Source organism: Episyrphus balteatus, chromosome 3 (genome assembly GCF_945859705.1).
Source record: "Episyrphus balteatus chromosome 3, idEpiBalt1.1, whole genome shotgun sequence".
Taxonomy (NCBI): domain Eukaryota; kingdom Metazoa; phylum Arthropoda; class Insecta; order Diptera; family Syrphidae; genus Episyrphus; species Episyrphus balteatus.
The window spans coordinates 13,056,775-13,073,683 of record NC_079136.1 but is presented as its reverse complement, the minus strand read 5'-3'; the positions used below and the strand labels follow the sequence as shown (position 1 = coordinate 13,073,683).

At 30.1% G+C, this 16,909-nt stretch overlaps 1 protein-coding gene across 1 annotated transcript; it reads right to left on the bottom strand.

Moving 5' to 3' along the window:
* Positions 1 to 478: 478 nt before the first annotated feature.
* LOC129913489 (uncharacterized) lies at positions 479 to 16,042 on the bottom strand. Its single transcript, XM_055992197.1, has 11 exons — positions 14,365 to 16,042; positions 13,696 to 13,804; positions 12,921 to 13,045; positions 12,084 to 12,208; positions 7,628 to 7,915; positions 7,065 to 7,195; positions 6,890 to 7,006; positions 3,689 to 3,898; positions 3,266 to 3,631; positions 2,825 to 3,006; positions 479 to 572 (listed from the first exon to the last, which is right to left on the bottom strand). Exons 5-11 carry the CDS (start codon positions 7,896 to 7,898, stop codon positions 479 to 481), a joined length of 1,371 nt encoding a protein of 456 aa, XP_055848172.1. The 5' UTR covers positions 7,899 to 7,915; positions 12,084 to 12,208; positions 12,921 to 13,045; positions 13,696 to 13,804; positions 14,365 to 16,042.
* Positions 16,043 to 16,909: the final 867 nt, after the last annotated feature.

Below are 16,909 nucleotides of genomic sequence, written 5' to 3'. Positions count from 1 at the left end.
TCCTAGGTAATCTTTACCTAGTTCCTTAGGTGAATTACCTTATTCCTAGGTAATTTTTACCTATTTCCTTAGGTGAATCCATAGCTGAAAAAAATCCTTTTTGAAAAAAAGAAAAAAATCATGTAATTTTATAATTATAAATATAATTTATTTTCGTTTTGTTTGTTTAAACATAAATTACTCTTAGATTAAATATAAATTACTCTTAGATTTTTTAATGGAAGAACATGCTTTCTTTTTACAAACTCACTTCAGCAATACATTAAATACAGTACTGGACAAAATAAAATACGCACTATCCGAACTTTCACATTTATGCTATTCTCGCTCCCCAAGTTATCAATAAAATAATCTAAAGTAGTGATTAAGAAAGTCTAATACTATCCTTATACGGTTCTGTCGAAATAATGTAAAAAATGCTTGAAACGAGAGAGAAAATAATTTAAGTTCTTAATTTAAGTTCTCACTAAAGATTATTTTATTGATAACTTGGGGAGCGAGAATAGCATAAATGTGAAAGTTCGGATAGTGCGTATTTTATTTTGTCCAGTACTGTATATGTAGAACATGGACTGTACAAAATAATACATTGATATAATTTAATTAATTAATGCATTTATATCATTTAGTAAAGTTGAAACAGAAGGTATTTTTTTACCGTCTTGAATATTAAAGAAAAACATTTGTATAAAAACCCATACCGAAAAACACTGTGGAGGGTATTGAATATTTAATACATAAACGAGCTTTAAATAAAAAATAATGCAGTCCAAATAAGTATCTAATTTAAACATAATATTTTCCAAGGACACATAAAAATTATTATAATGAAATCTCTCACCAACAACAATTATTAGGGGCTGAAGTTTTGTTTTCGATTTTAAACATTCCTCCCTTTTTATTTTTAGCATAGGTTCGACCTGGCCTGCACATTCCACTTCCAGAGTGAAAGATGATTTTGAATCTTCAATTGTAAATTTCTTCAATTTACCATTAAACTGCTGCGATGATGGAGGCAACACTCCATGTAACAGAGTTGCATAGCCAATATTGACGTTATCTGAAAATAAATTAATACGTCATAAGTAAAAAATAATTAAAAAATTAAAATAAAACAGAATTTAAAAAAAAAAGAGTTTAAATAAAAAAAAAAGAGTGTGTGTACACATGTACACGCGACTGAAGTTATACTTCTCATTCAGTATATGTAAATGAATTTTATTTGATATTTTTAACTTCTATTATTAAATTAATTAATCCACAATTCGTTTTTTTACATTTTTATCAAGTGAACAATAAATTAATTCTTTCATCCTCCTTGCGTCTTTGTAGTCTTCAATTTATTCTGTGAAATTTATTTCATAGAATATTTTTATAAATAAGGAGATAATTTTTCGTGATCTTTTCTCTTGGTTTTTTTAATAGTAAATATATTTCCATTTTTTTAGTAAAATATTTCTTTTTTTATCATAAAAAAAATTCCGGTACAATCCGGTTTTTCGATTTTTTCAAAATTCCGAGAAAATCGCGTTTGAAAGTTGGGGTAAAATTTTTTTTCGAAAAATCCCCGTATCTTTGAACGCTCCTGGAAGCTAAACCGCTTGAGAGCAATTTTTGGGAGTGATGCTAAATGATAGCTTGTGTCATGGGCCTACGCTTTGCACATTTTCAGATTTTTAAAAAATCGCCTTCCATGTTAAACCGCCACATCATGCCTATTTTTTCAGAATCGTGCCTATTTTTTTTTTACTTTTAAGTTCTCCCGGTTTGAGAACGCGTGGACCTACAGGGATGGGAGTTGTACCCAAATGTAGGTTTGAGTCCCCGCTACCTTTTGGCATCAAAAATTTTATTTTCATTTTCTTCAAAATTCCGCGATATAGGTGTTGGAAGGCTTTGATCTAGAGACAGGAGAGTGGTGCCATATGAAAGCTTATATTCTCAGCTACCCGATAGTGGTATAATCCGGTTTTTCAATTTTTTTCAAAATTCCGAGAAAATCGCGTTTGAAAGTTGGGGTAAAATTTTTTTTCGAAAAATCCCCGTATCTTTGAACGCTCCTGGAAGCTAAACCGCTTGAGAGCAATTTTTGGGAGTGATGCTAAATGATAGCTTGTGTCATGGGCCTACGCTTCGCACATTGTCAGATTTTAAAAAAATCGCCTTCCATGCTTAACCGCCACATCATGCCTATTTTTTCAGAATCGTGCCTATTTTTTTTTTTACTTTTAAGTTCTCCCGGTTTGAGAACGCGTGGACCTACAGGGATGAGAGTTATACCCAAATGTAGGTTTGAGTCCCCGCTACCTTTTGGCATCAACATTTTTTTTTTCATTTTCTTCAAAATTCCGAGATATAGGCGTTGGAAGTTGGGGCGCTCACTTTCATCTCAGCTCAAATGAGCTAAGCTATGGTACCTAGCTCAAATTTGAGCTGAGCTGTGAGCTGAGCTGAAATCTGAGTTTGCAACCCTGGCAACTTGCCACATGGAAATTACCACATGCAACTTGCCACATGTAACTTGCCACATGCAACTTGCCACAGGCAACTTGCCACATGCAACTTGCCACACGCAACTTGCCACATGCAACTTGCCACATACGACTTGCCACATGCAACTTGCCACATGAAACATGTAACTTGCAACGTGTTGTGTGTTTTATGTTTGCCGTACTGCGGCGTACTGCATTTTTAAATACTAAAGTACTGCCTACTCTAAAGGTGAAACGACAGCCCTGCTACCCAGGGTGATCGCGTCATAATCCCTTTGACATTCTTGTCAAAAAGTAAATTTTCATACCCACCCTCCCATAAGAAGTATAACTTCAACAAGGTTCTACCTATGTCAAGGTCGTCAATATTCTCCCTGAATTCATTGAGGAATGATTTAAGAGCGCTGCACTTGATCCTCGCTGTGAACAATTCTAGGGCTATTTTCGAAAATTGTTCCCATTTGGTGAAGTCGAACCCATTATTCGGTTTTATAAAATTGTAATCCATGGCAATCTGTTAATAGACAGAATAAAACATACTATTATGTAGAAGATTATAGATATTGTGTACATCAATGTAATTAATTAAAGTTGAAGAAATTTTTTAGTGATATAAAATATATACACAGTTTATATAACTGAAAATACTCTTTTATCCTAATTTAATTGGCTTATATCAAAAATGGTTACATCAGAAAGCGTCGAGCGCTTTAACAAAATGCGCTCTACGCTTTTTGATCTTATAAAAACCTATTAAAAACGAATGTTCTTACCAGTTCTGGCGCTCGTGAATATTTGTAAAGCGGCCACTCCTGAAGGACTGTCTGGAGGTCAATGTCAGAGCTTTGGGAAATCATATCCCTCCTGAATGGCATAGTTTGTTTCCATTGTTTAGTAACTGTTTCCCAGTCCCGGTTTTGTTTCAGCTCGTCGCAAACCCTTTGCATCTCGGTCTCGTTTATTGGTTCTTCATCACAATCCTCTTTGGAATTATCTTCCACTTCTGCCAGTTTAACTTTCTTTGATGACGTGGGATCAGTTTTATAGAGCTGCTTTAGAGATCTTCGTTGTCCTCTATATCGGTCGTACAGTTTACCCTTGGGGGGGATTTTGTTAAACCCTCGAACAAAGTACGAACCCTGTAATTAAAGTTTATAATATAAAGCGAATTTAGTTTGAACCCCCAAAAAACCAACCAAGTTTTCTGTAGGAAAAATTTTTACGATTTCCTCTGCCAAGATTTCACACCTCTTAACCGTCATTTTCTTTTTATTTTCAGTAAAATATTGGACAATTTTGTGGACCAAATTTGTTCGATCCTCTGGAGTCAAACAATTTTTGAGGCGATAGGATTCTAAAATTGCTCTGCCCTGTTCTGTTTTCTTCAAAATTTCTAGTACAGTTACCTAAAATTAAATAATCGATTTTTCACTCATTACTACTAAAGTTTCATATTCGATTTTAAAACATTTTTTCTTTTCCTTTGCAGGATGGGTTATATTTGGCTGGCGCTTCGAAAGTGAAAAATCTTTTTTGAACAGTCAGTTTTTTAAATGCTTTGATGATGAAGGATTTCATACAATCAAATTGCATTCAAAAAAATTTTTTTCAAATAGAGTTACTGATAACGTAAATCATTTAAAGTACTAATGAATTTAAAAAAGGAATTTTGTACCGTCTTGAATATTGAAGAAAAAATGTTTTTGAATAAGAATACGTGGCATAAAATAAACACTGTGGAGGGTATTGAATATTTAATACATATACAAGCTTTAAATAAAAATTAATACAGTCTAAATATGTATTTAATTTAAATTTAATATTGTCCAAGGATACCATTCCTCCCGTTTTATTCTAAGCAAAGGTTCAATCTGGCTTGCATATTCCATTTCCAGAGTAAAAGAAGATCTTGAATCTTCAATTGTGAATTTCTTCAATTTACCATTGATATGATTTAATTAATTAATGCATTGATATCATTTAATAAAGTGGAAACAGAAGGTATTTTTTTACCGTCTTGAATATTAAAGAAAAATATTTGTATAAAAACCCATACCGAAAAACACTGTGGAAGGTATTGAATATTTTTAATACATAAACAAGCTTTAAATAAAAAATATTACCATTCCTCCCGTTTTATTCTAAGCAAAGGTTCAATCTGGCTTGCATATTCCACTTCCAGAGTGAAAGAAGATCTTGAATCTTCAATTGTGAATTTCTTCAATTTACCATTGATATGATTTAATTAATTAATGCATTGATATCATTTAATAAAGTGGAAACAGAAGGTATTTTTTTACCGTCTTGAATATTAAAGAAAAATATTTGTATAAAAACCCATACCGAAAAACGGGATCGGGTCAAAATTCTGGCTTCAAAATTCTGCTTTTCAAAATTCTGCTTTTTTAACGAAAATTCTGTTTTTCAAAATTCTGCTTTTTTTGTATTCTGCTTTTCAAAATTCTGCTTTTTAAAATTCTGCTTTTCAAAATTCTGCCAGCATTATAATTGAACAAAAAAATTCTGCCAATTCTGTTTTTTTTTTTATAGCATATGCGCTGACTAAAGAAAAATACACCTCATGTAATTCAACATTGGTACTTTCCTAAATTTTTTTGTTTAAGTGTCGCAAATATTTTTTAAAATGCATAGACTGACTTTCTTTCAAATAAAATCTATGTTTAACTTATTGGAACCGATGTTGTTTGATACAAAATATTCCTTTTTTTATTCAAATTTTTGAATATTCATCTTTATTTTATAAATTAAAAAAATTTTAATTATTTTCGGAAATGTATGAATGTATGAAATGTAAAAACATTTTCTTAATATTTTCAAATTTATTTATTTATAAAACAAAAATGAATTTGCTTTCAAAGAATGACAAATTATGAAGGTAAGTAATCAAATAAGCAGAAAATTTTTCAAGAAGATGATTTTACAAATTTTTGCAAAAAATTAAAAAAGGGTTTGGAAAATGTTAAAAAGCGCGCGCTTTTTAACATTTTCCAAACCCTTTTTTAATTTTTTTGCAGAATTTTGAAAAACAGAATTTTGAAAAGCAGAATTTTGAAAAACAGAATTTTGAAAAACAGAATTTTGAAAAGCAGAATTTTGAAAGCAGAATTTTGTAAAACAGAATTTTGAAAGCAGAATTTTGACAAAAGAATTTTGACCCCGGCAGAATTTTGACCCCAACCCCCGAAAAACACTGTGGAAGGTATTGAATATTTTTAATACATAAACAAGCTTTAAATAAAAAATATTACCATTCCTCCCGTTTTATTCTAAGCAAAGGTTCAATCTGGCTTGCATATTCCACTTCCAGAGTGAAAGAAGATCTTGAATCTTCAATTGTGAATTTCTTCAATTTACCATTGATATGATTTAATTAATTAATGCATTGATATTATTTAATAAAGTGGAAACAGAAGGTATTTTTTTACCGTCTTGAATATTAAAGAAAAATATTTGTATAAAAACCCATACCGAAAAACACTGTGGAAGGTATTGAATATTTTTAATACATAAACAAGCTTTAAATAAAAAATATTACCATTCCTCCCGTTTTATTCTAAGCAAAGATTCAATCTGGCTTGCATATTCCACTTCCAGAGTGAAAGAAGATCTTGAATCTTCAATTGTGAATTTCTTCAATTTACCATTGATATGATTTAATTAATTAATGCATTGATATCATTTAATAAAGTGGAAACAGAAGGTATTTTTTTACCGTCTTGAATATTAAAGAAAAATATTTGTATAAAAACCCATACCGAAAAACACTGTGGAAGGTATTGAATATTTTTAATACATAAACAAGCTTTAAATAAAAAATAATGCAGTCCAAATAAGTATCTAATTTAAACATAATATTGTCCAAGGACACATAAAAATTATTATAATGAAATCTCTCACCAACAACAATTATTAGGGGCTGAAGTTTTGTTTTCGATTTTAAACATTCCTCCCTTTTTATTTTTAGCATAGGTTCGACCTGGCCTGCATATTCCACTTCCAGAGTGAAAGAAGATCTTGAATCTTCAATTGTAAATTTCTTCAATTTACCATTAAACTGCTGCGATGATGGAGGCAACACTCCATGTAACAGAGTTGCATAGCCAATATTTAAATTATTTTCTAAATAAAATCCCTGGAAACCCTAGAAAGATAATCTCCGTTCTCTGAGACATATAAAAATGTGATTATCATTCTAGGTTTAAAAAAAAAAATGTTCGTTCTGATCTCTTTTGTATCTATTAAATGAGTGCAAGATGTCATAATTTGAATATCCTAGTCTATTTATTAAAATATTAAACAATTATATCTATATGTATTAAAATAAATTAAATTTTTTTTTTTTTTTTGCCATCTATATTATATACCTGGTACCTTACATCAGAATCCGATGAACTACTTGTTGGCGATGGACTACTCAAAGTGTTAACCCACGATTCTACTGAGTGTTGATTGGTCAATTTATTAACGGGCCTCGGACTCACAGTAAAAACTCCCTGTTTAAAAAAGAAAAATTAAACTGAATGCATATTTGGAAAAGTAAGTTTTGCTTACATTTTCGTTTTGCCAAATTCCTAATTTAGACTCGAAGATCATTTTTGTGTTGAAGTCTGGGAATTCCAAGAATATTTGGTCGATATGTCTTTCCTTCATGCATTTCAACCCCTCAATGTTGATTTTCTTGTCTGTCAAATACAAGTATTTTGGGTTAGATTTCTAATAGCCTGTTTCGACCAGAGCAAATGATTTCTATAAAATGAGTTTCCAAATGAGATAATTTACTTTAAAAAAATTTAACATCCGAAATGAGATCATTTCGTCGCCGTTCAATGAAAACTCCCTAAGTAACTTTCGATTTTTATTAAATTTTTCAAGTTAACCAATAACGGAAGCTTAATTTTTCAATTCTATAAAAAAAATTATTTTACCAAAATGCAAAGAAACACTCAGCTTAAATCATTTTTGGATCTTTAATATTGGATAACCAATTTCTAATGCAATTTCTCCATAAACGAAAAATGGACTTAGGGAGTTTTCATTGAACGGCGACGATTTGCGAAATTATCCCTTTTCAGCTCAAGTCGAAACAGGCTATAAAATAAAAAAAGAGATTTAACCTTTAAGAAATTTGTAAAGTTGGTCATAGAGTTCCCACGACATGAGTAGATTGGCTAATTCTAAGTCATCATCGTTTGTTTCAGCGTCTTTTTGAGGAATGATATTTTGAACTGTAACTTCAACCCTGTTTAATTGGTTTGGATCATTGGGATTGACTAATGATAATTCGCCTTTTTCGTTCATATAAATTATTGAACTTTGTTCAGATTGAAGATTCACTTCGACGTCACTTCCATCAACAAGTTCACTACTTGGTAATTCAGCATCCATTTTGAAGTCGTTGTTTTCTATGAAAAAAAGTGTTTTTTGCGAATGAATTCACCAGCATAAAGAATCTTATGAGAATGGACCGGTGGTCCATCAAATGCTGTAATTGATTTTAATATAAATTTTTCTTCTTTTGAAAAATGATATAATGATCGTTAAATATTGTTGGTATTTCCTGGCAAAGCATGTATATTTTTCTATTTGCATCTAAAATGATTATACGTGTAATTATAAAAAAAATCACATTTAAATTATTGGTTATTGATAAGTAAGAACCCTTTTTATAGACTGTTCCTAGATATTCAATTTTTTCGAAATGTTTTGATTTCAGATTTAATATATCGAAACTTAGGTCGGATATATTTTCAGCAACAGAAGATATTTCATCATGATGGGAGAATTGAAGAAAATCGTCCCTGGGTTTAGTAATTTGGTAAGCGAACTTGAATTGGAATTTCGTTGCAATTGAAAGTAAAATATTTTTACGGCTGGATGTAACTCTACTGTATGATTTTAGTTCTTGATGTTTTGCTTCAAATAAAAATGACCAATAAAATTTTGGAAGTCCTGAATATCGTATAATTCGAGGATAATGGATAAGATTGTGATGTTTAGGTTTTAAAGTATCGCCAAATAAATTTTGATATAACTCATTGTGTTTTTCAATTAGATGTTCAAGTTCATCTAATTTGCTGTCATTACACTGTGGTAAAAGCAATATATTAATCATTTTTATAAAAATAATGATGAACTCCCAAACTTCATCATTTACTGGGATTAAGTGACCAATCATCAGAGGAAAATGGTGAATAAATGTCCACATCTCTCTTGCTGAAGCATTCAGTCTTTTTCTTTTCAAATGTTGAACAGTAATATCCTTAAAAACATTCCCTTTCTCAGTATCTCCATAGGAAAATGCTAACTTATATTCATTAAGTTCAGCTAACGTAAATACTTTGTTTTTTATATAATGTTGTATTACATGTGTCAGATTATAATGCGCAACGCCCTCAAAAATATCATGCATAAGATCAACGGAAAAATTAGTTACAACATGAAAAGAAGGAATTTTATTCAAAATTGAGTTTTTGTAAACTCCTGTAGATGAAAAGTCTTTAGATAAATTCTCATCATAATTTTCCTCAGTTCTAATCAATGTTGAATCTTCCTTGCACATAACTTTAGTCGATGCAATTGGCGCTATACAGAACCTACAGTAGTAGTTAGAAGAGAAAGATTTACTAAATTCAAGAATCTGGTTAAGTCCCAAATTATCTCCCAAAATTAGGCCCATTACTAAGCAAATTGTTGTTTTCTGGCCATTAAGAATTAGGTCAATTCCTTCAATTTCTAGAGAAATAATTTCTTGAACAAGGTTATAAATTGTCAAATCATTTCCGTATGTTTTGATATCATGAGCCTTAATCAAGCCAGCCAGATAAATGTCACTGACTTTAAAATAATTTTCGAATATAGGAATGGAAAAGTATATTCCTGTTAATTTATGAACTCCACTATGAGCTCCAAGTGGATTATTTACTTCGAAATCGTCTGTGAACAGATAATATGGTACCAACTTCTTATTTTCATACATTGCTTTTTTTTGTTTCCATAATTCTCCGTTTATAAAATTTCTTATATTCGATGGCTTGCTATGTTCATCCAAAAAAGTTGTAAGTACTTCTTGATTTTCTGGTTTTTCAAAAATTTTTCGGAATTCAAATTTTAGGTCCATAAGAATACCCTTCTCTACTTTTTCCTCTAAAATGCTCTGCCCGTTTTTCATAATATGAGAAATTTCTCTGTTAATGTCAAATTCTTTTGGTTTTTTAAATAAATCTCGATTTTCTAAGAACTTTTCAAGCTTATACTCAGTATTTAATTCATTAATAACTTTTCTATATTCTTTAACAACATTCTCTATTTTTTTTTTATCTTCCTCACACATTTCAATGGCAAGCACTATATCTAGCAATGGTGATATAATAAAATTCTCAGCAGCTTTTTGTATGGTAAATGCATCTTTTCTAGAAAAATTATTGTTATTGTATTGACTTAGAACGAATTGAAGTATGCTGTTTTCTATAATGCTTTGTAAAGGCGCTTGCATTTTTTCTGCACTGCCATTTGATACTGGTAGTTCTTGTTCATTTGATGAATAAGGATTATTTTGTATCATGTTTTCAAAAATACTAGAAGAATTGCCAGCTTTTGTGCTTAAATTATCATGCGTAGAGTTCATATTTAGTGGTGGTTCGATTTCAATTGTATCTAAGTTCCTCAAATGGGTGCTTAAATGTTTTTTATATGAAGGTAATCCATTAAATATTTGTTGACATGATTTTTCAAAGCATTTCAAATTGCTTTTTTTATCACAACCATGTAGAATTTTCAAATGCATGAATAATTTTTTTAAGCAATTAAATTCTTCTGAGCAGATAACGCAATGCATTTTCAGCTTGTTGACTGTAATATGAATAAGAATAGTTTTTGTTTTTTATTTCGGAACTAAATCTATTTAGAGCCAATTTTTCAATCTTCTAATAAACAGTCAGTTAACTGTTCGAAGAATAAAGTTATTAGGCTCATAAACAATCAGATAAAAACATTGAATTTTTCAATCAAGAATAATTTATTCTACAGAATAACAAAAAAAAATTGTCAAATTCAAAAATATTTAAAATTAAACGTCATTTTTATTCATGATTGTTTTTGTTTTCTTGTTTTCCACTGTATTTTTTTGAAAATTCTTTCAAAACAGCTTTGACAACTGACACAATATTTTTGTTTAGATTATTCCTTAGAATAATTTTTATTCGTCTCTGAATGAAGCAGATAGTTTTATTCTTAGGAATAAGCTATACCTGCGTGTTGAAAAATTGATTTTTTCTTTATCCTTAGGAATAAGTACTAACTGACTGTTTAACTGACTATTGAAAAATTGGCCCTTAGTATATAAAGTTTTCAAACTTGGCTCAGTAGCTGCTGATTAGAAGTGAGAAAGTTTTTTACTTTAAAATTGTTTCAAATCAAAATTTATCAAGCTTATGTTTGTAATTTTAAATTAAACAAAAAAAAAACGATTGCGATTAAAGTTAAAGATAAAATTGTAGATTGCAAATTCAACTAAGGGTCAATTTTTCAATAGTCAGATAAACCTCAGATAGAGCTTATTCCTAGGAATAAAAGTTTTTTTTATATTGACATTTATTCTTCTGATAGTCTAACTGACGATTGAAAAATCAGAGCTAAGTTTTGTTAAATGTGTTTTTAATTCGTACGAATAAACGTTTTTTCATATAAGCATTATTTTCTGATATATCAGGGGTTAGAGATACAAATTTAGATATGAAATTCAAAACATTATGTATAATGGGGTTGGATTTTGTTAAGGTGCAAAGCAATCAGCTAACAAAACTTAAAAAAGCAATAAAAACTTTCTGTGGACATATTCTTCTATATCACTAGTACTCAAATACCTAATCATTGATTGAAAATCATACCTTTTTCTTTAACTCCTGACCAATCTTGTTGAAGTTCTTTGGGTATTGTTTTGGGTCTTATTTTTCGTCAAGTAATGGTGATTTTTAAACAGTTGATCGGCTTTAATGTAAAATATAGAGTCAATGGGTGGCTACCTATGGTTTCTAAGGTTTTTCTTTGTAACTAATGAAAAACAAGCGTAGCGAGCTTGAAAAAGTTAGCCAGAAACGCCTTTAATTCAAACATATAAGTATATAGATTCAAGATTCTATTTAAATAAGGTATCAGTATGTCTTTTTTGAGTTTTTGCTTAGTTTGTATTAATTGAAATATAGTTTTATGTGTTCTTCAAAGTTTCTTTAAAAGTATATAGATTCAAGATTCAATATAATAATGTAAAATGAGTTTGGACTTTGTGAAGCTGCTGAGTTATCAGCTCCCAAAAGTAAAAAAAAACAATTAAAATTTTTCGGTGGACAAATTCTTATGACTTTTCCGTGGGTACAAAGGGGTTTTCAGTACTGATCGGTTTATTTTTATAGAAATGATTTGCTCTAGCTTTATGTTTTGATGCTCAATGAAAGAGAATAAAGAGTTTATTGTTCAAAACCCGAAGATTACAGCTTTTTGATTTAATCCCTTTGTACCCGGTGGCATAAATATATGGCTAGTACTAAAAATCTAATCATTGATTGAAAATCATACCTTTTTCTTTAACTCCTGACCAATGGTGTTGAAGTTTTTTGATTTTCTTCTATCAGCTCTTGTTTTGGGTCTTATTCTACCTCAAGGAATGGTGATTTTTTAATTGTTGATCGGCTTTAATGAGTCTATATGTAAGAGAAAAAAATTTAATAGACTTAAGAAAAAAATAGGCAGTTTAAAATTTAACAAAATGAACCACGTAAGTAAGTTACTGGGTCAAATTGGTTTTTGTCTATAACTCATGGAAAACAAGCGTAGCGAGCTTGAAAAAGTTAGCCAGAAACGCATTGAATTTAAACATATAAGTATATAGATTCAAAATTCAGAGCAAACCGCTCACAAAACTAAAAAATGGAAAACTAAAACATTCTGTGGGCATAAAATTATAATTGCCTGGTACTTAAATGGCAAAATAATGATAATTATGTAAAAAGCATACCTTTTTCTTTTCGTTTTGTTAAAATTTTTAAGCGTGGCCTCTTGATTTTATGGTTAGTTTTTTTTTTGTTCGATTTCGTTTTAATTAAATAAGGTATCAGTAGGTATGTCTTTTTTGAGTTTTTGCTTAGTTTGTATTAATTGAAATATAAAATTTTTCGGTGGATCAATTCTTATGATCTTTCCGCTGGGTACAAAGGGGTTTTCAGTACTGATCGGTTTACTTTTATAGAAATGATTTGCTCTAGCTTTATGTTTTTGATGTCCAATGAAAGAGAATAAAGAGTTTATTGTTCAAAACCCGAAGATTACAGCTTTTTGATTTAATCCCTTTGTACCCGGTGGTGGCATAAATATATGGCTAGTACTAAAAATCTAATCATTGATTGAAAATCATACCTTTTTCTTTAACTCCTGACCAATGTTGTTGAAGTTTTTTGATTTTCTTCTATCAGCTCTTGTTTTGGGTCTTATTTTGCGTCAAGGTATGGTAATCTTTAAATAGTTGATCGGCTTTAATGAGTCTATATGTAAAGTATAGAGAAACAATTTTAATAGAGATAAGAAAAAAATTAGTATTTTAAAATTTAACAAAATGAACCACTTAAGTAAGTATAACTGGGTCAAATTGGTCTTCGAATTGAGTCAATGGGTGGCTACCTATGGAAACGATTTTTGCTACCAAATAAAATTTGATTATTTTCTAAAGTTTTTGTCTGTAACTAATGGAAAACAAGCGTAGCGAGCTTGAAAAAGTTAGCCAGAAACGCATTGAATTCAAACATATAAGTATATAGATTCAAGATTCAATATAATAATGTAAAATGAGTTTGGACTTTGTATTTTTCGGTGGACAAATTCTTATGACTTTTCCGCTGGGTACAAAGGGGTTTTCAGTACTGATCGGTTTACTTTTATAGAAATGATTTGCTCTAGCTTTATGTTTTTGATGTCCAATGAAAGAGAATAAAGAGTTTATTGCTCAAAACCCGATGATTACAACTTTGTGATTTAATCCCTTTGTACCCGGCGGTATAGATATATCGCTGGCCGAGAATTATAAGGTTGTATGTTTTTTTGGAAACCCCTGCAGACATACAACCCTATAACTCTCAGCCAGCGATATGTCTAGTACTTGAATACCTAATCATTACTTGAAATTTGAAAATCATACCTTTTTCTTTAACTCCTTGTTGTAGTTTTTTCACGATTCTTCTATTAGCTCTTGTTTTGGGTCTTATTTTACGTCAAGGATTGGTGATTTTTGATCGGCTTTAATGAGTCTATATGTAAGAGAAACAATTTTAATAGATTAAGAAAAAAATAAGTTTTTTTTAAATTGAACAAAATGAACCACGTTAGTAAGTAACTTGGTCAAATTGGTTTTTGCCTGTAACTAATGGAAAACAAGCGAAACGAGCTTGAATAAGTTAGCCAGAAATGCATTGAATTTAAACATATAAGTATGTATAGATTCAAGATTCAATATAATCATGTAAAATGCCTTTGGCATTTGTGAAGCTGCACTGCAAACCACTCACTAAAAAATGGAAAACTAAAACTTTCTGTGGGCATAAAATTATAATTGCCTGGTACTTAAATGACAAAATATTGATAATTATGTAAAAAGCATACCTTTTTCTTTTCGTTTTGTTAAAATTTTCAAGCGTGGCTTCTTGATTTTTTGGTTAGTTTTTTTTCGATTTCGTTTTATTTGAATAAAGTTCTGTATGTCTTTTTTTTCAGTTTTTGCTTAGTTTGTATTAATTGAAATATAGTTCTATGTGTTCTTCAAGTTTTTTTTTTTTGTATTTTAAATGCATTTAAAGTTTATTTCACTCACCTTAAGGTTTTCACCCACAATTAAAATTTGGCTTTGGCTTTTTGAGTTGTAAACGTCAAACTAAATGAAAAGTTGAACTCTTTAAAAATGAATGCGTTCAGCTAATTACTCGTTAATAAATCTGTAGCTAGCTAAGTGGTAGTGGGGCCTTAAAGAGTATATAGTATGGATTTTTTGTTCGTATTTCAATGCCTTGAACTAACAATTAATTTATTTCGTGGAAAAATGAGAAAACAAATATTTTAAAAGATAGCAATAGCTTTTGTTTGTAAGTAAAATTATGAGTTCAAACAAACTTGGTTGCTTTTGTTTCATTGTATTCCTTAGCTATTCGTTTTTTTTCATTTGATATTGATATACAAATTTTAAAACTATTTGTTAATCTTTCAATTGAAAGTATTTTAAAAGTTCTTGATACTAATTTAACTGAAAATAAGGTATTCGTTAATTTTTTGACAATATTTTAAAACTTTTTGATACCAAAGGAACTTAAAATAAAGCATTTCGACGGTTAAACTTCATAACCTCGTAAGTCGTTTTTGCAAGTTTTTCAGAAATAAAAAAACAATATGTTGTGTTTTTGTATGGGATCTATCAATACGACCTTTTGAGTTTCGTCATTCCTAAAAAATGTTCAAAACAACATTGTTGAACTGAATATACCAAAAGATAGCTCTGAATTTTCTGAATTGTTTGGATTAACATTTTTTTTCGAATTTTTCGACTTACGATGTTATGAAGTTTAACCGTCGATTTGTTAGTTTTTATTTTATTGTATTTTGAAGCTTTTCGTTATTTTTTTAGAATTTTGTTATGGAAAGTGACTCAAGTTTGAACGCGCCAATGGAAAACGTGAAACAAATTGAACGGATTCAATTAGGGGTTTTTCTTTTTTAGTTGAGATGAACAGAGTCTGAACTGAACGTGTTCTGAGGGTTCTGAATAAATATTGAAACAGATTTGAGATCAAAAAAGATACACATTTTGAAGCTCTGAACAAAAAAGAAATAAGATTTTTTTTTTTTGACAGTTCAGACTCTGTTCAGAACTAAAAAAGAAAAACCCCTATTATCTAAAGAATTATCAAATGTTTCCATCAGCACCGATAAAAATTTTGTATCAGAATACAAAATTAAAATAATTAAATTAATATAAAATTATCAAATATCTATCTGTCTTATTGTCATCAACAATAGACCAGCATCAGCAAATTTATAGCACTGCGACCGAATGACGCTGTGTTTGCTTTGCTGGTGGTGATCCATTCTGTGTTGAAGAATTGGAATACACATGGCGGGCGCTGTTGCTGAGTGTAAATTTTTTTCACGTAGAAGGGGTTTCAATTTACTTGGCGGGCATAACTGAATATAAAAGGATGAAGGTGGCTGGAGAAGCCCAAATCCACAATGAAGCACCACCCCACCGAACGGCGGCGGCGGCCGCTCCGCTTTAAAGCAATATTCAAAGTAATAATTTTAAATCACAGAATTATCTTTATGGACAGAAGCAAAGATCAAATAAAAAAGGAAACTTGCCCAAAATAAAACTTATTTTGTAAGATTAATTTAATTTAATGGAGTAGTTCACACGATTTGTATTATTAAATAAATAAAAAAGAAATGTTGAATAAGTACTTTACTACGAGTGAAATAAAAATGCAAATATATAATGATAAAATTGTATAAAAAAGATTGTTGCTTTACTTACTTACTTACTTTGATATATTTTCCAAAACGCTTGTTTTAATTAACTGGTTCACAGTATTTATGTCTTCTTTTCTTTGTTTTTCCTTGGTTATTGATATTATAATTCACTTTTTAAAACAATTTTTACACGTTAAATATTTCTTAGCACTAAATTGAACTGCACGCCATGAATTTACGAAGTGAATGATGTTCAAGCACGCTTTCTAACGGGATCTGAGAACGAATTTACCTTAGGCCTAAGGCAATTCCAAAAATCTAACACAAAATCACCTTAGGCCCTAGGTAAAAAGCGAAAATTTACCTTAGGACTAAGGCAATTCTAACAAAACTAACACAAAATCACCTTAGTTCTAAGGTGATTTGATGGCGTCACTAAAAAATTAGCTTAGGCCTAAGGTAAATTCAGCTTAGAACCTAGGTAAATTTAGCTTAGATCTAGGTAAATTTATGTTAGATCCTAAGGTAAAATTGGCTTAGGCCTAGGTAAAATTAGCTTGGGTAAAAATTATAACTAATAATTTTGGAGGGAAAACAAGACATGAGCGTATCTTTAAGGGGCATTTTGGGTATAAAGTGAAGAAGAATAAAAGCAAGTGAAGCAGGGTAACAAATGCATATTTTGGTTATTTTCGTTCGTTTATATTTACATTGCGAAAAGTAGGACAAAGGCGTCAAATAGTCAACTAATAATGTAAATTACTTTTAATTAACAGATAAATGAATTTAATAGTTTAAGGTGAATTTACCTTAGATCCATAAGTAAAATTAGGTTAGGCCTAGGCAAAATTACCTAAGGCCTTGGTAAACTTAGCTTAGGCCTTGGTAAAATTAGCTTAGGC